This window comes from Cupressus sempervirens, chromosome 3 (assembly GCF_028749045.1).
Source record: "Cupressus sempervirens isolate cs-2001-9-10 chromosome 3, ASM2874904v1, whole genome shotgun sequence".
In the NCBI taxonomy this organism is placed as follows: domain Eukaryota; kingdom Viridiplantae; phylum Streptophyta; class Pinopsida; order Cupressales; family Cupressaceae; genus Cupressus; species Cupressus sempervirens.
This window is the reverse complement of record NC_143120.1, coordinates 1,041,733,439-1,041,752,979: the sequence shown is the minus strand read 5'-3', so window position 1 is coordinate 1,041,752,979 and position 19,541 is coordinate 1,041,733,439. Positions and strand designations below refer to the sequence as shown.

The 19,541-nt window shown below is 36.0% G+C and overlaps 1 protein-coding gene across 6 annotated transcripts in view; it reads right to left on the bottom strand.

The window, feature by feature from the left end:
- LOC149570287 (D-aminoacid aminotransferase-like PLP-dependent enzymes superfamily protein) overlaps nt 1-19,541 on the bottom strand; it is a 137,528-nt gene that overhangs the window by 83,666 nt on the left and 34,321 nt on the right. For all 6 annotated transcript variants that reach the window (XR_016362914.1, XR_016362913.1, XR_016362912.1 and 3 more), the window contains exon 4: nt 9,820-9,947. Coding sequence is in view for 2 of the 6 variants with exons in the window: in XM_089822922.1 (XP_089679048.1) it covers nt 9,820-9,947 (128 nt within the window). In the remaining 4 variants the exon portion in view is untranslated. The remainder of the gene's footprint in view (nt 1-9,819; nt 9,948-19,541) is intronic.

Sequence of the window (19,541 nt, the reverse complement as noted above, 5' to 3'; positions counted from 1 at the left end):
GACGGTGTGTCCTCGAGGAGGAAATTCCGAAAGTACTGACGGAAGCACACGAAGGCCCAGCGGGAGGACACATGGGGCCGGATACTACTGCACAGAAGATACTTTTGGCAAGACTATGGTGGCCGACTGTATACAACGACGCCAGGGAATGGGTCATTGAGTGTGATACATGCCAACGGGCTGGAAAACCATTGAAGAGAGATTTTATGCCTTTGAATCCCTCTCATGCACAGGAACTGTTTGAGAGGTGGGGATTGGATTTTATCGGACCACTGAAGGTGAGCAAAACAAGGTGCCGATACATCGTGGTAGCAACGGAGTACTTAACTAAATGGGTGGAGGCACGCGCGTTACCAGACAATTCTGCAGTCAGCACAGCAAAATTTTTATATGAACAAATTATTACAAGGTACAGGATCCCACTCCAGTTGACGAGTGATCGTGGGGGACATTTTGTTAACCATGTAATTAGAGTACTCACTACTGATTTCAAAATTTACCATTCATTGTCGAGCCCGTACTACCCAAGAGCTAACGGACAGGTAGAAGCAACGAACAAGATTCTGGTAGGAGTGATTTATAAATCCTGTGCAGTTGAGGGAGAAGACTGGGAAGAGAACTTACCATTTGCTTTATGGGCGTACCGCACTTTGTATAAAGTAACTACAGGACATACCCCGTTTCAGCTAATGTACGGACAGGAGGCAATGGTGCCGACAAAATTCATGGTGCCAAGTTTAAGGATAGCGATCAAGAATAAACTAGGCGATATGGAGAGCTTACGAGAGAGGTTGTATAACCTGAACAAACTCGATGAGCGGCGGTTGTAGGCGCAGTGGGCCATCGAAGTCACACAAACAAGGAGGAAGGCGTGGCATGACAAGCACCTAAAATTGAACAACTTTCAACCCGGTCAGTTAGTATTGAAGTATAATGGACGAAATGAAATAAGGCCTGAAAAATTCAAAGTTAAATGGGTTGGACCGTACAAGATACGGGAAGTTGGATATAACGGAGCAATTAAATTATGGACACTGGACGGAAAAGAAATTCCAGATGCCGTAAATGGATCAAAGTTGAAAATATACAAGGAAAAGAAGGATCCCCCGCAGACAAATAAGTGAACGAAGAAAATGTCTGTAAATAGTGTATATATGTATAATATTAAAATCAAATATAGTTTTAAATATGAAATAATAAACTGAAGTTGGAAAAGCATGAGTTGCTAAAATGAAGTATAAAATAAATGTATAAAGAGGTAATGGGGACAGAAGTCTACAGGAGGGCCTTAGCCGAGATTACATAGAAAAGCACGAAGAAAAGCAAAAGGCCGTACGGCCTAGGAAAAAAGAAAAAGGGAAGCAGTTTACATGACCGTACGGCCCAGAGGACTTTTATTAGAAAAGAGATAAGTAAATATGATGAAAAAGGGAGCAAAATAGCAAAATATTAATAAAGAAACAAAACAATAATAAAAGGAGTTAGTAAAATTGGCAACAGGAGTCTTTGAGGACTAGGATTTAAGACCGTACGGCCCACCTTCATGACCGTACGGGCTCAAGCTGGGTGAAAGGAAAGAAATAAAAATAAAAAATAAACAAAATAAATAAATATTAAAAAGGCGATACAACAATATCCAAAGTTAGGAAGACCGTACGGTCAGACCAGCATAGAAGAGGAAGACCGTACGGCCTTTGGGAGATAATAAAGAAGACCGTATGATCAGAACAAAACATAGGGAAGTTAAATAAAAGACCGTATGGCCCCTAGGAGACAGGAAAGCTAAATAGGAGACCGTATGGCCTGAGGAACATTACCGTACAGTGATAGAAGAGCAATTGGTCATTGGAGACGGTACGGCATGGGTAGCAATTGGTAATTGGAGATCGTACGGCTTGTGGTTCATGTTTTAAGAAAGTTCTCAGATGGAGAGAACAGCGAAAGTAAATCCGTACGATAATAAGACAGTACGGTGCCAAGAAAGAAAGTGACCGTACACCGTTTTGTGTAAGTGACCCGAATAGAGCCGATGCAAAGAAGGGCTTCAGCATACCAAAGATCACACGTACAACAGCAGTCAACAACTAACCCCAGTCAGATAAGGAGGAGAGACAGTACGGCTGGAGATAAATTCCTTGGAGAGATCAAACGTACGAACGGCTGGAGAAAATTAAAAAATATATATTACAAGGACCGTACACAAGAAGGGATTTGAAGCAGATGAAAATATAGGAGGGAGGATATCTTAAGGATTGAAAAACATTAGAGCATTTTCAAGCAAGATCAAAAGAAATTCTTTTAGAGCCGTATTGGGAAGTTTCAAGGAAGCCATACCATCACTACGGAGGCTGGAATTAAGAAGCCGTACAGTACGAAAGCCAAAAAAATTGTGGAAAGTAACTGCCATAACGGTGTGACATTTATTCACAAAAGACGAAGTAACGATATGGAGTCAGCTGGAAAGAGGACTTGGAAGAGAAAACTGGACGAGGACATGAATAAGAACTCGAAGACACTACCGTCGGGAATTCGTGTAGCAAGAGGGATATATACAGGAACCACTAGTGCAGGCGCAAGTAAGAAAGCCAAGCAAACCAGGCAGCAAGGAGAAATTCCTACAGTACAGAGTATCACATTCGAAGGGTTAAATGGTGCAGAGTGCCGAAAATGGTGGCAGAAGACCCCAGACAACCACCAGGTGAAGGCTAGTATCCGAAGAGCACAGGTTGAATGGGTAGTGCAAATGCCTGTATTTTGCATCAGAGACTACGAGGGGTTTTTGCGCATTATGATTGAAACATATGACAGGTTCTCTAGAAGCAGAAGATTTGAATATCTTGGTTGCAAGTTAACGGTATCATTTAGACTGGCAGATTTTACACGAGTATTTGGCATACCTGGTCATGCTCAGGGTGGGAGAAAAATAGAAAGCAAGCCGAAGAAGTTAAGCCAGGAAGTGAAGATGAAATTGATATAGCTTGTGTGCGGAGACCTGTCGCAGGTAGAACAGGAGGCTCTTTCAGTCATGTCCAAAGGCAGAGGACTAAAGAAATCTAATATCCAAGAGGGGCATTGGCGTTGTTTGATGGACATAGTTAAAAGTCGTCTCACAGGTTCGAGCCGCGCTTCAGATATCTCGTTTCCACACGTAGCCATGATGAACGGAATCTTGCACGGCAGAGTTTATGACTAGGCAGCACTATTGGCTGAGTGGATGTCAGAGTTTATGACACTGCAGCACAAAATGTTCTATATGCCACATTATGCTATTGGTCTATTTTTGGATGCGACGACGCGGTTGATCCCGAATGATGCCCTGGAGGCAAAATCGAGACCACTTGCGCCTGGTGAACCACCTATAATGCAGTGGAAGCACTTGGATACTCTCGGCGCCAAAACAATAGGGCAGAAGTGACCAAGGCCGGATGGTGGCGACACAGATAGTGGCCGAGAGGAAACATCTTCAGAGGAGAACAGGTCTACAAGCTAAGGGCAGAGGTGAACGAGTTACGGACGCGGACGACCACTACACTAGGGACACATCCCTCTGTCTAGTACTTATGCATTGATGTATTGCGTTAGAAAATTTTGTTAATGAATTTTGTTGTATTGTCGTCCAGAGACGACCTTTCTTTTTGGGGGGGATGATGTTGTTGGTAAAATGTATAATGTAGCCGACAGGTAGAGTAGTATCCGAATGGGCACGTGACGCTTTAGTCACCCCTTCGGAAAGGTATATGTACACATCCGAGATGGACTTTGGAATCATCATTGTATTCAAAGATCATTGTAGTCATTGTAATTTGCAAGTGCATACATGAATAAAGTACCTGTTCGGAATTGAATCGTGTTATACTTGTGTTGAACTTCTTACCCTATGTGGTAAACACGAGTCACGTTACTTTAGTTCAGCAGGAACTATTCCCAAATACCCCTTGCCATTGATGTCAATGGGGAGAAGTTGAATTAGGGGAGCATATCAATCAAGGGGAGTTGTAAAATCCAATTGCACTCCAAAGATTATTTGATTTTAAATTTGCCATCAATGACAAAGGGGGAGATTGTTGTAATATTGTCATTGATCTCAAAAAACAACCATTAAGATGATTATAAGAAGCAAACATTAAGGAGAAAAGATACAAATAATAGAAATTAGGGAGCTGAAATTAGAGTCATATAAACAAGAAGTTGTCATATAAATAAGGAGAAAAAAACAATTAATGCAATATTATATGTCCCAATTAGTTTGAAGTTTTGGATTTTATTTTTTATCACAATAAAATAAAAAAGGTTGACCATCACAAGTTTTTGAGCTCGAAAGGCCCATAAACCTATAAATTGATATAAAATTCGATAAAATTTGTTCTAGGAAATGTTTTGGGAAGTCTAAGAGGTTTGCAGATAAAATTTCTTATGCTCTAACAGTCATCATACTATTTGTGTTTAATTGTTGCTCATTACTACATAGAAATCAAGTGAAAGGACATTCTTGTCCTTCTCAGTCATGCCAACATGAACCTAGTACAAAATTTTGGAGTTCTTTTACACACAAGTCATACAATTGTTGCAATGTTAACATCAACACCTATATAGCTAATAAAGAAAGGTTAACCCTTAATTACATAAGGCAAAGAGCCCCTAGTTCCTCACAAGCCAAGGGGGATACACCTTACAACTACGCCATCCTATAGCCACCATTGCTTATCTAAGACGAGCAAGGTTGCATGGGGTTTACCCCAATAGTAACCAGCAGCTTTTTTAAGGAAATAAGGGAGTTTTTTTCTTGATGCCATGAATTAGGAATACAATGTTTTAAACTCTCATTAACAAATAGGCATAAAAAAGATAGTTCCACTTTGTAGCTATATAACTAGTAACAAAAACAAATAACAGATTAACAATCCTATCTTATCTGAACTTAAAACAAAAAGATTAAGAATATCATCACAATAAGATGACAACAATAAGAGACGATTCAGCAACATAAAAGAACAACACATTACACATGATTTACGTGGAGAACCCTTAGAGGGGAAAATTCACCAAGAAGAGAGGCCAAGTACTCATTACCAACAAATAAATGTGATCACAATATATTCACTTTCATTCTCCTCTTTGCTTCCAACATGGCAAAACTTGTGTACCTATGAACAACCTCCTTATGCTTCCCCCTTCTCATTAACAAATAGGCATAAAAAAGATAGTTCCACTTTGTAGCTATATAACTAGTAACAACAACAAATAACAGATTAAAAATCCTTTCTTATGTGAACTTAGAATAAAAAGATTAAGAATGTCATCACCATAAGATGACAACAATAAGAGACGATTTAGCAACATGAAAAACAACAAATTACACATGATTTACGTCGAGAACCCTTGGAGGGGAAAATTCACCAAGAAGAGAGGCCAAGTACTCATTACCAACAAATAAATGTGATTACAATATATTCACTTTCATTCTCCTCTTTGCCTCCAACATGGCGAAACTTGTGTACCTATGAACAACCTTGTTATGCTGCTTCTCCCCCCCACCAAGCACCCCCCCCAATCTCCATCCTTGTTTTTGCAAATCTATTTGTCATTCATTTATTCTTCATTACATACATTCTACATCCAAAGAGCCAAATTTATAGAATGGCAAGAGCTACAAAACCACCAATAAAGTTGTCCACAGAAGGCTCTTCATTCCAAGTGATTGAACCCTTCAATCACCTCCACAAAAGTCAAAAAGGTGCTAGTTTTGACTCCAATACTCTCACCTCCAGCTTGGGAGCCCAATCTTACAAGATAAACATTACATAAAGTCCAATAAATAATTAAATACCAAGAGACACCTGTTGCTCTTCCAAACCCCAAGTCAGATTCTTATAGGTCACTCATTTGTCCATTTCCTAAAACATTAATTGTCTAATTCTAGGAATCCGCATGTGGGTTAAACAATATTAAATAATTGTGTTCACAGAGCAACTTTAATGCTGCGAGTGGAACCCATCACCCGTTATGAAAGTATTTGAAACAATAGAGAAACAATATTACAAAAAAATTGGATGAATCCATTGATCCTTCGATGCTGATCTTGAGTGATGCCAGTGGGGAACGTGGCCTTGATGTTTTGCTGACTGCCAGAAATGGTGTGCTTGATTTGTACAAGGTCATCAAGTGGTCTTTCCATGAGTTTAAGGACATTAATCTGAAGATTAGGGCCATGGAGAGCAAAATGGATACCCTTGACGTTGCGGCTGTGGGCACGACTCTGCTGATGGGATTAACCTAGATGTCGGTGACAATGCAGACTTGATTGAGAAAGAGAAGGTTGCTGATCTTAAGGGAATGAATGACAGGATTACCTGTTGGAAAATAAGTATGCTAGCATGGAGAATGCATTGAAGAATATTTCTGATCAGAGCTATAAGATTCTCAAGGGATCGACTGATCATCTTAGGATCCTTTAAGGGAAGCTGGAGAGTTCCACTAATGATAAGGCCACTATCCAGGTTACTGATGATAAGGACTCTCCAAGGGATACCTCGTCTGGCCCTAGCAAAAGGAGCAGAGCCAATACCAGGAAGAAGGACCTATTTGCTACTAGGGAGATCCAAGATATCAAGAAGGTGGTTGATGAAATGGAAAAGATAGAGTTAGAAGTTGTTGAGCTTTTGAAGTGCCTTGGATAATTGGTTTTTGTTTGGTCTGGTCTGTTGTCTTTCAAAGGGCTCGTCCCTTGCTGTCTTTTCATTTGGTTGGCTTTTGTCTAGTGCCCAACCTGTCGTTTTTAGTTGTTGTTTTGGTTTGTGGTGCTCTAATGTTTAAATCTATCATGTAATCTGTTGTAAAGGGTTTCAAGGACCCTTCAAAACTTGTTGTTTATTAATCAAAAACAATGTTACAAAATATTTTCACAATACACCCTAGGAACCTTCGGACACTTTCCAATAATGTTGAAACCATGTCATTGAATTTTGAAGGTAGATAGCACCTTAATCCTAAGATCTCCATTGAATTCCATCACCCATTACAACCAACAATCTTCTCATTGAACCAATTGTGGATCGGGGACTAGATCAAAACCTTAGGGGAGACTATGGCCACCTCCAAGCTCTCCCTCCCTGATAATCTAAACCCTAACTATAAAACCATAATCTCCAATGGGTGATATCTAGTTTACACATTGGAATTATTACAATAGCTTCACTTATTGATAATTTGACACCATACACATATTTTAATGTCCACTCTAGACTTTGAAACTATTTCTTTATAACTTTCTCCAAGTACGCATCACAAATATTGTGTGGAACAATTTGCACGACATAAACATTCCAAAAAACAGTAAACAATTGTTCAACTCACAACTATTGCTTTGATACAATTGATATGCTCAGAATTTAAAAATAACAGTATTGACATCAATAAATCATCAATGTTTTGTTTTCCAAATGATAACCTGTTTGAGGTGCTCGTATTACTTGCTAATCTGTTGTTTTCTGGTCAAAAATCCACGCCAAAACCTCTCCTTGATTCTTAATTTCCCCTTAAGCTGTATGGCAATTTTCCAAATGTAGGCCACTTTAAAATGGTAAGCTGTGGCAGCTTTGAACTAAGCTTGGAAACCTTTGTCTAGTGCCATACCATCCTCTTGTTAGTCTCCTGAATTGGTATTGCACTTATGAAGGATGTACAGCAGTCTATACTTTGTTTGTTAGCTGCAACAAAATCTTTCAAAACCATGTACTTCTCCTTTATCCTGCTGCAGCTTGTTTTTTGAAAGCCTCATAGCTGCTGCAAGTTTTCAAAAAGGCTTTAAGCCTTCGAAACAAGATTTGACTTCCTACAAAAGTCACATTATAAAGGCTAACACAATTGAATCTAGAAACAGAAAAATATCAGTATAATGGATTGTGGAAATCTAATGTCAGTAATTATAAAGGCTATTAAACCTTCTACATACATACTGCCCCTTTTTCTTTGGATTCATATGGTAGATTTAAGGAAAATGGTACAGCCTCTTGTATTTATAAATTTGGTAGCTTCGTGAAGTAAACAAACTGCAAAACTGCACAACTATGAAATCTGCCTTGGAACAAGATTTTGCAAATTTGCAAAAATTCAATCGTTAAACCTGTCAATCTCCTTCAACGCAAACTAAGACCTTGAATGAATCTTACCCTATTAACCAAGGAAGATCTTTCATGACCACGGTTAATCTTCTCTAAGAGAGATTAGGCCGAGATGAACCAAGTTCAATCCCACAAAAGGGTTTCATCAAAAGAAAATAATCATCTGCATAATTACAAATGAGCTCACAAACCCCTTTCTATAACCTTCCCAAAAATTATAATTAGAATCAATTTACAAAACAAATAAACCTTCTTATTCCAAAAAGTGAGTTATTCTATTATTTAAACATTCTCAACACTTAAAAGTCACTTTACTAGTGTCCAACAATTGAAACTTCCAATTCTCATTCCAACGAGCTATCATACTACAATGTTATTAAAATATTTTAACAAAATTTGACCAAGCTTGATAAAATAATTAAAATGAAGCCATTAATACACCCAAGTTGCGGAAAGTTGAAAATATCTAAAAAACATCAAAATCAAATCTAACTACATTGTAATTATACCAATAATGAAGAATTGAACCCGATTGGGTAACTTACTATAAATAGATTCTCTTTCCAAAATTCTTGGAGAGCATGCTAGAGATCAGAAATCACCTCAAAATGTGGCATAAGTGTCATCTAGGCTAATTAAGCTCATTGGAAACATCAAATAACTCCCTCGACAAAATTGAAGCTCATCGAGAAGGTTAGAGCCAACTACAATACTAGAGAACCAACAAATGTTGATATTACATAGATCTATCTTATGGCTCAAAATCCTCGCTAAGAGAGAAAATTGATGCAATCTTAATATAGAAATGCCCCACCTAGAATTATGCTTTTTTTTATGATGAGCACTCAATTATACAAAGTGGGGGCCTAGGGGTGAATTGGGGTCAGTAAAGGAACAAACTTATACTTTTCCAAAGCTTAAATATCCACAACTACAATACTTAATCATCCACAAGAATTAACATACATGCAAGATATAGCAATAAGGAACATAAAAAAATCATAAGATTTACATCTAAACCCTAACAAGAGAAAACCATGGAAAAATAATCCACAAGAGGAAGATTACAATGCAAATAGGCTCATTCCTTCAACCCCTCTAAACATGAGAATGAGAAGAGCGTTTATAAGAAATATGTTACAAAAGTGCTAGCATATGACAACTAAGTGAATCAATGAGTGAAACTCCGTGAAGTCCAATTAAAACATAACTTGCTAATAATAGGAAATGCTTCCAAAGAATGTGACATACACGTGGGTGAATGAAGATTCCCTGACAATGTGACACATATATGAGTCAACAACTCAGCAAGATTACCCACTATATAAACATAGGATAGTTGAAGAAACATGCAGAAGTATCAAGCACTCTAACAGTAGCCTTTGATGGTCCATAAAAGAACCTGGGAAAAATTTAAACATTTTGGAAGTGGATATTTTCTTTTCCCCAATAACAATGAATGCCTACATTATGCCTTTAACACTTGTTTTTTCATAATTTATAAAATCATGGAATATTTATTATTAGGTTTTGAAATATGTTTGAAATTTGATAATAACTTCCACTAAAAGCTTTTCCCCATGGTCCAATCATAGATTTGGTACTCACTAGATTTTTTCTAAAATAAGTTTTCCACTAGATAATAGTTTGCCAAATAATTTATACAGATGTTTTTATCTTGAATTATGTGTCCACTTACTCTATAACCAATTGTCGAATTACTCCTGGAAGCACACCGTCAATAGTTGGAGCTGTATGGATTTCATATCCAGTCCACTTGCTAATAGCACTATCTTCATCAATGTCCTCTTCATCCTTCTTTGGTTCCTGATAACACGCTTCCAAAATAGCATAATTACAAATAACATAAACAAGTACATAAGTGCATTAAGCAAATAGTAAATTACCATTGATATCCTCTTTACCCTTTTTCTTTGGTTTTTGAAAATTCAACACTACCAAAATAGCATAATTACAAATAACATAAACAAGTACATGAAGCAAATAATATAATTTTGCACGAACAAAACTATAGATAATGTGACAAATATAAGAAAATAATTATGAAGAGGATAAATAAATAATCCTACATAGCGTAAATATATGAATTAAAAATTAGAAGACAAAGTTTCAACACAAGGAAATAACCACTGGCAATGACTCAAACTATGTTATAAATATCAAATGCCAAAGTTCCAGATTGACGCACTTAAGACTTCCAATACTTTAAACAAGAATACTAAAGGATCAAATGTGCAAGACCAAAGTCTTTTATATTAAAATATAAACAACAAAAGACTAAGAGAAAAATTATCCAAATGATATCTAAGTGTACCACTAATAGCCTATTTTTCTTTTTGGGGTGAAGGGAGCTAAATTTGTTTTAGTAATCTTTTAATATAAGAACATACACAAGAAAAATAAAGAAAAATATATAGTAGGCAAAACATACAAAAATGATGGAAACAAAGAATAATTTTCAAACTAAGCTCTTCTTAGAGTTGGAATGTTTTTCACTCGACAATTCAAACATAAAAATTTGATATAGCATCATTCAAACAAAAACCATTATAAAATACCATTAAGAAAGCACGCCAAATGACATGACTAACATTGCAAGACGAACACAAAATCATAAATACCAAAACATGTAGATTATAAATTATACGATAGTCTCAAATTGGACCCACCTTCAAGGTCATGGCACCAATGCTTACTCATGTTTGATAAATGTATATAAATAAAAATACATAGAAAATAAAGTAGAAGTATATCTTTATTCATGTGAAGTACTTAAACAAAAGTCGACCAAGGAGGATCAAAGTTCAACTTACTTTCTTTCACTATGGGAAGCCTACTGAAGCATATAATGATTGCCAAGAAAAACACAACCATCAAGAGATACAAACAATTGACCCGTAACAACTACCGCAGGCCAATTAATAAATAAAACATACATAGATACAAACAAATTAATGAACCATTGCAAAGTCATTTTACACTAAGTGCATCATCCCTCCCAAAAAGGAACTCAAATTCCCAACCAAGAAGCAAAGAACAAGAATAACAAATCAAGTTATATCAAGTAAGACTTTCCAAATATCAGGTTGAGGCTGTATGGGAAAAGTGGTTTTCAAGCTTTTGTTACTTTGTTCAACTAGAACCTATTCAACACCTGAGTGTTCCACAACAAAATATGGAAAGAGATCCTATGAATGTCGAGCCTCTAGCAATGCTAACTTTAAGTTTGCATCAACTTCTTTATTAGAATTAGAAAGGATAACTTATGATGTATACCTTGACCATCAACATATCCAAAGCGCAAAGCATTTTAAAAATAATGTACCTTTCAATAACCATACAACTAAATGAACTAAATAAAACCAAATCTAAAGGATAATTTGACTCTGAAAAAGCTTTAACAAGATAATTTTCAAGCTTATGTTACTGACTCTGAAAAGGCTTTGGGAAAAGTGATTTTCAAGCTTATGTTACTTTGTTCAACTAGAACCTATTAATCACATGAGTGTTCCACAACAAATTATAGAATGAGATCCTACGAATATTGAGCCTCTACCAATGCGAACTTTAAGTTTGCCTCAACTTCTTTATTAGAATTAGAAAGGATAACTTATGATGTATTCCTTGATCATCAACATATCCAAAGAAAAAAGCATTTTTAAAATAATGTACCTTTCAATAACCATACAACTAAATGAGCTACAAACAACCAAATCTAAATGATAATTTGACTCTGAAAAGGCTTTAACAAGATGGTCTTCAAGCTTGCGTTACTGACTTTGAAAAGGCTTTGGGAAAAGTTGTTTTCAAGCTTATGTTACTTTGTTCAACTAGAACCTAATCATCACATAGGTGATCCACAACAAACTATGGAATGAGACCCTATGAATGTTGAGCCTCTAGCAATGCATCAACTTCTTTAATACAATTAGAAAGGATTTATTATGCTGTAAATCTTGATCATTAACATATCCAAGCACAAAGAATTTTAAAAATAATGTACCTTTCAATAATCATACAACTAAATGAACTACAAACAACCAAATCTAAATGATAATGACTCTGAAAAGGGTTTAATAATAATAATTTGACTATTGACATCGCAAAAATATTCTAATTAGGAGAACCTCATGCAAAACTCCTATATACCATGAATGTGCTTACTCCCTACTTACCAAGATATACAAAATTACAAATGATTCCATATCTCTACCAAATTTAAAATTTAGAGAAGAGCATATGATACAAGTTTGGACAACTACAACAAAAGAATCACCTTATTGTACAATGTAAAGACACAATTTTATATCCCTTTTCACTTCAATACTTTTCTTTATTGTTATTTTACTTTTAATCCTGCATTGATCGTCCTCGTGCTTTGATATCATATTAAAAGATTGGGTCCCTTCCAACATACATTAGCACAAGTATTCATTGGATCATCACTCTATATCAAACATTTGTTTAGCTTCATTCCTATGAGTTGTACATTCATTGATTTCATAATCTTAGGTTGAATCCAATACCTATAATAGAATGTCAAATTCAAACATATCTATAGCCTTCAAACCTCAAGAATAAATTGTTAATTGCAAATCATGTACTTAGTCTAACATAGATAAACTATTCAACTTTTTGAACATCATTTGACCAAGTTTTCTTGACAACACAAATAAACTATTCAACTTTTTGAACATCATTTGACCAAGTTTTCTTGACATTATATGGTTGCTTCTTTTCATTTTGTCATCTTTTCTCTCCACTAATCTCTATAGCTTCTACAAAAATTAAATTTAAAAAAAGTACTATTTGGTCTTCCATGTCAATGAAATGAGTAATGGAGCAATTTTGTTTCATATTTCAAACAAGACTACTATTTCAAAATTGTTTGCTTAAGTATAATTATACAAGTTTCCTTGGGAAGAAAATATACACCAAACCCACCATCGACAATTATATTTGTAAGATTCTTTTCAAGTATCTCCAAGCGCACCAATGTTGGGTTCCATATTGAGAGCTTGGTGAAGTGAATTGATCTCCTTGTGTAATTAATTTTGAAATTATAATGACAACCTTATTAAGTGACCAAAAACTTAGCATATGTTGTTGAAGTTGATGAAAGATCAACCCCACAACTCCCTAGAATCACCTGTCATAGAAAGAGAGAAGCAAAAGCTATGGAGATTTGAATTCTCAGATCCATAGAGGAGACATTCTTGATGAGCAAAAAGAGAAAAAATTGCTATTATCAAAAGAGAATTAATTACAAAGAGATCAATCCTTATAAAAGGAGATCAAAACCCTAACAGGTAACTGACCTAGGTTGCATGATAACAATTAATAAATGAATTAATTATTATATGCCCAAAGTTTAGCTTAAGTAAACTAGAGATAATAAGTGACTTAATAATTAAATCAATATGGTTTAATTAATAAGAAAATACTTTATTACTCTAACACCCCCCCTTAAGATAAACTTATGGAGTAGCAAAAAACCTAGAAACTACCACTGAAAGTAAATTTGGATCTCGACAACAAGGCCTGATGAGGTACCCAAGCACAACCAAATCTCTGAAAAGAGGAGAAATAGAAAAAACCACATCGGAAAAATCCTACTCCAAAAACAGATGGAAATAATGTTGAAAGAACTACTGAAGGATTGAAGAAGCCTCCAAACTAAGGAATGTCCCAAAAGATAGGAACAAAAGATGATCATGAACAACACCACTGAAGCATGAAGCTGCAAACACTATCAAACTGTTGATCTGGAAAACCTCCACTATATAAAACATGACCAAGTAGAGAAGACTAAGTTTGAAGAGCTAACCAATCGAAGATGGAAGGTATCTTCATGGCCTCCAAAAATAGGAATGAAAGAATCTCTATATGGTAAATGATCCATCTCACCGAAATGCATAGATATCCAGCCATTGCAATCGCCTAATACATAGGAGCAAATATTGAATACATAGCTCACTCCATTGAACCAAGAAAGCAATAGAACCAACATAACCCCCCTATAATGCTAAGAGGTAAGACATGAACATTGAAATTGAATGCAATATCTCCTACAGAAAGAAGAACTAGGAACACCGAAAGTGCAAAAGAAGTACAAACACCTATAATGGCACGTGTCATCAACACATCATGAGGCTAATGTCGTGGAAGGAACACTCACTTGACAAAGGAAGATGACGAATATGGCCAACATGAAACCCCTAAGGCACTTTATAATGTAGTGTGAGTACAACAAAACACAAAGATGTGCAAGATCCTGAAATGCAATAGAGTTCCACTTTATCTCAGTGCATTTACAAATATACTACAAAAGATGACTAGAAAGACCAGAAGAGACATAAGGCTGATACAGCATATAGTACAACCCATGACGAATTATTTTAAGTAGCAAAATCGATCCTCGGACCTGAAACAACCAAGATATCTACTAGAATGCAAAAATGCAAAAGACTGAATAGAATGTGTCTGGAGCAGAATATGGAAAAACAACCAGCATCAGTGGAAAGAGCTCTCAAATACCTTTCCAACGATATAAAAAAATCCCAAATCAGAGATCGGATGCTCAAGATATGTCTCCTGGAGTGCAAAATAGAACTCCTAACTTTGACAACAAAAACATCCATCAAAAAAACACCGAAACTAAAAATAGCCTACACCATTGCAACGGGCTCGAAACTAGCTTTCCGGCGATTTCTCGTTTGCAAAAAACAAAGTCCAAACGAGCAAGTTACGGCCAAAAAACCACATGTAGGTAAAAAAGAGCTGGAAGGGCAAAATTAAAAAAATTACTGCCTCAGGATCTGTGCAAAAATGCATCAAAGAGTGTGCTCACCAGTACTAGAAACTACCTCGAAATCTGTGCCAATCGAATTGGTATCTATGTCAAAATGTCTCGATTTGCGGGTCAAAAATCTCGATTTCAAGAGAAAATCTCAATTTTCGTGTCAAATAATCTCGATTTTTGTGCCAAAAAATCTCAATTCTTGCCCAATTTTTTTTTATTTGCATGACAAAATCTCGATTTCCGTGCTGAAAATCCTTGATTTCAAGCCAAAAAATCTCAATTTTTATACCAAAATCTCAAAATTGTTGTCTTGGGAAACGTGCCCAATCTAGGAGCAATATTTTTTGCCTTAGATTCCAATTGTGTCCAAATTGGACAAATTTTATATGAAAATAGGGATTTTTGGGCACTCTGAGCTCAATAGTGAGGTCTAATTGGGATCAAAATGCACTGAAAAACGGTGACGCCCCAGATCCAATACAAAAAAACTCTAAAAAAGAAACCCTCTAAAAGAAAAACACAAATCTGAAAGCCAAGCCAAACTTCTCATAAACAGAATAGGGGCATGAAGATCTGAAGCTCTTATACCATGTTGAAGTTGATGAAAGATCAACCCCATAGCGCCCTAGAATCACTTGCATGCAAACACCTGTCACAAATGGAAGGTTGAATTCATAGATCCGCAGAGGAGACAGTCTTGATGAGCAAAAAGAGAAAAAAATTGCTATTATCAAAAGTGAATTAATTACAAAGAGATCAATCCTTATTAAAGGAGATCAAAACCCTAACAAGTAACTAACCTAGGTTGCATGATAATAATTAATAAACAAATTAATTATCATATGCCCAATGTTTAGCTTAAGTAAACTAGAGATAATAAGTGACTTAATAATTAAATCAATATGATTTAATTAATAAGAAAATACTTTATTACTCTAACAAATGTCACACAATAGATGAACTAGTTTACAATTAGATCACCAAAGCGTTTGTAGCATTCTAGAATCCCTAATAATTGGATTGGAATCCTCTTTTCTTTTCTTCAAAGGGTTAAGATGCTTTGCATGCACTTGTTATCTTATGTGCCTCTCATATAATGAAAGTAACTACGTGATGTCCCCTTTTTGGGATGATCCTCAATCTTACCCTAAAATCATAAGTTCAATTTAAATAAGAAATGTAATATAGTAAGAATTATATTTGAGACCCCTTTGAGGTGTATTCTTCTAGTCCCACACTCCATTCCAAGGTCCAAACCAAAAAGTGCATCTTTGAACTCTGTCATATTGTTTGTGGCAACTTTGATATATTCCACAAACCAAAAAGTGCATCTTTGAACTCTGTCATATTGTTTGTGGCAACTTTGATATATTCCACATGTTTAGCAAGGGTTTTTTTGGAATTCATCTCTGACCACACATCCTATGCCGCTAGGTCCAGGATTCCTGCTTGCATCTCGGTCGAAGTTTACATTCACCCAGTAGGCCTCCAAGATGCACCATCGAACTTCTTCGTGCAATTTCTTTTTCTAGGTACTGCCAAAAGTGCCTACCAGAGTAATGGCAGTAATTCCATTAAATACCTTTGTCATTTTATCATCCCATATGATGAAAGTGTTAGTTTTAGCTATTTTGATTTGTGCAGCCATATTGACTAATTCAAAGATGGATGCCTCAATTTTGATCACTAGTTCGTCCCTTGACATCGTTTCTCCCTTAAAAACCTGTCTATTTTGTACCTTCTATGTTATCCACACAACTATTAAAGGGATGACTTGTCATAAGCTCTCAAATAGGCTCTTTCAAGGATACTTAGGCACATGCAAAACCATTCCTTTAGATTTCTTCAATTGGTAGTTGAAGATTAAGTTTTTGAAGAAAATGCTTCCAACAACTCTCTAAATATGGGCATGTCAGCAATATATGATCAGCATCCTCATCATGTTTCTTGCATAGAAGACACCTTCCTAGCCCAATTATTCTGATTTTATTTAGTCTATCTTGGGTGAGAATTCAATTTTGTATTGTCAACTAAGAAAAAGCCCAAATCTCTAGGTGAATAGGATTTACCCCATAGAAATTATTTTGGCCACATTTGATCAATTACCATTGCCTTTTGTACTATGTAACCTAATTTGGCCCTATATTCTCCATCCTCCAAACCACAACAACAAATCACATCTCTTAGCCCAATCTAATGTCGCTTTTCTCTAGGATCCTTTTTAGCTTCTCCTTTTGTTCTACATGGGGCATTGAAATGTTCAAATGACTTCCACTTCCATTCCTTCCTTCCATTAATGTTTGCCACATGCCCGCTATTCACAAAATTTTTCCCCATCTTCTAGTTTTCTCTTGCCTAATGATATCCAGGTCTAGGAGGGTACCGAGAGTTGAGTAACCTTCCCATGAATCCTCTGAGAATTGAGCACTTTATTCATTGTTGACTTCCCATATTATGTGTTGAGTGATGATCTTCATGCATTCACGAATGAAATTCCCAATCACTGATCCATTTGGAGGGTCCAACATATTAATTTTTCTTATAGGTTCATCCGAGTCAAGGTATTTTCACCTTAAAATTCAAACCCATCTTCGCTCCCATTTTAGGATATGCTCCAAACCAATTTTGCACCAAACCTTTGGCTCCAAAGGGCTTACGATTCTTATCCCATGATAATAGAGGTATTTTATGGTTATCTTCCAGTCCATTCCAAAAAACTTCCCTGTGATTTAGTTTAATATATCTTCAATTACTCTTGTGATTCTCATGCATGTTATAGAATAGATGGGGATAGCTGCTAATAGTAAATACTACCTATAGCAAATTCTGATTCAAGAGTTTCATTTTCCTTTTGCAATTGTTGATTAAATTTTCCCAGTGGCGTTTCTTATTGACCCTCCCAAAGAATGGCATCCCAAGGAATTTCCCTAGTAAGTTTGCAATTCTAAGATCCAAGATTCTTGCAATGTCCTTTTGCAGGTTTGGTTGGGCATTGGGAAAAAATACCCTTGATTTTCTCCAATTAATTCATTATCTATAAACCTTACTATAGTAGTTTAGGGTATCTCTTATAGTTCTAGCTTCTGTTCTTTTGCCTTTCCTAAAGAGGATTGTATCATCCACAAATTGCTAACATGTTACAGCCTCCAACCTGTTAAGGTTGTAGCTTCAGTCAGATTAAATTGACCTGGAGATAATTCTTTATGGTCATTGGTAAATCATCTTTTAGACAAATACTCTTTCATATATATATATATATATATCTTATGGTTATATATATATTATTGTTAATATATTATCTAATGATGATTAACCATAGAGACATGTCTCCTCTCATATTTATAAGTCATTCAAATCTGCATTTGGAATACACCAATGAAAATGGCAATGTTATTACATTTGCAGAAAATGATCTTTAATACTTCAACATGGTATCAGAGCGCCAGGCTGCAAATGTAGAAAATGGAATGAAGGAAATATAATCTTAGCTTAGGAGGCAAATACTGCAACCATACTGCACTGCAACAGATGGTAGGATTCACAATAACAAAAAGGCTCGATGATTGAAGGTCGGAGAAGTTGGTAAAGTTCTGGGGATATTGTGATTTGTGCCAGTCATTGAGTTCATACCCTATAGCTGTTCTGTCTAAAATAGAATTCATGCATAAATCTTCTCTTAAGGCAAAATTGTGGGAAAAATCTAAGCAGCCAACACCTGCTGTTCGTTCTCTGCAGATCTTTGGTTTTGTATTATTAATGAGGACAATAAAAATAAAACGCTGCTATGTAGTTTGGCATTGCAATGTGATCTCCAGTTTGTACTATGTAAAGTGGACTTACTGTTATGTGATTCCAAATACTGAAGAATTCAATGTCCAGATCTGAACCTTATTGACGTCTTCAGAATATATTTTATATGGATGAAAGTTGATTCTGTTCTTTGTATGAAAAGAGGTTTATATTAATGCATTGATGATAGTAGATATTTCTACCGCTTCTCGCTAATTTAAGTGTATTTACTAGATTAGTGCATTGTACTACGGCAGGAACCACAATGAAAAAAAGCCTGGGCTCTAGGCAAACAACTTTTCAATGAGACATTTTCTGTTGTGAGAAGAGTTCCAATTGTATAAGACCTGGCAGCCCCCCTGTAGCAGATTTCAGAAGAAATGGGCTCACCAGGGGTCAAATTTAAACACCGTGTTCTTTAGAGTTTGATTCATTGGAACAAGACATCATGCAGCGTACAGTTGGCCTCACTGCAACCTTCTGTCAATTTTTACACAACTGGCAAATTTATACAGGCAGTAGCTGATCCAACGGCTGATCAATCTGAACGTGGAAGTGAGAACAGAAGCACCGCTTACGAATATGAAAAGAATCGACAACCCAGAATGTGTGTAGAGGATTTTCATGCAAACATTGAAGGAAAATGCTATATGTCATCTTGACAGAAAAGAAGCCAAGTAGAAGTAGATCAATTGGAGAGGAAAGTTGTTCTGATTATGCACAACTTCAAAAGCTGAGTGTATTTCATAGATTTTAAGGAGCAAATGAGATAAGGCGTCATTGAGATGATCAAATATTTATATTTTGTA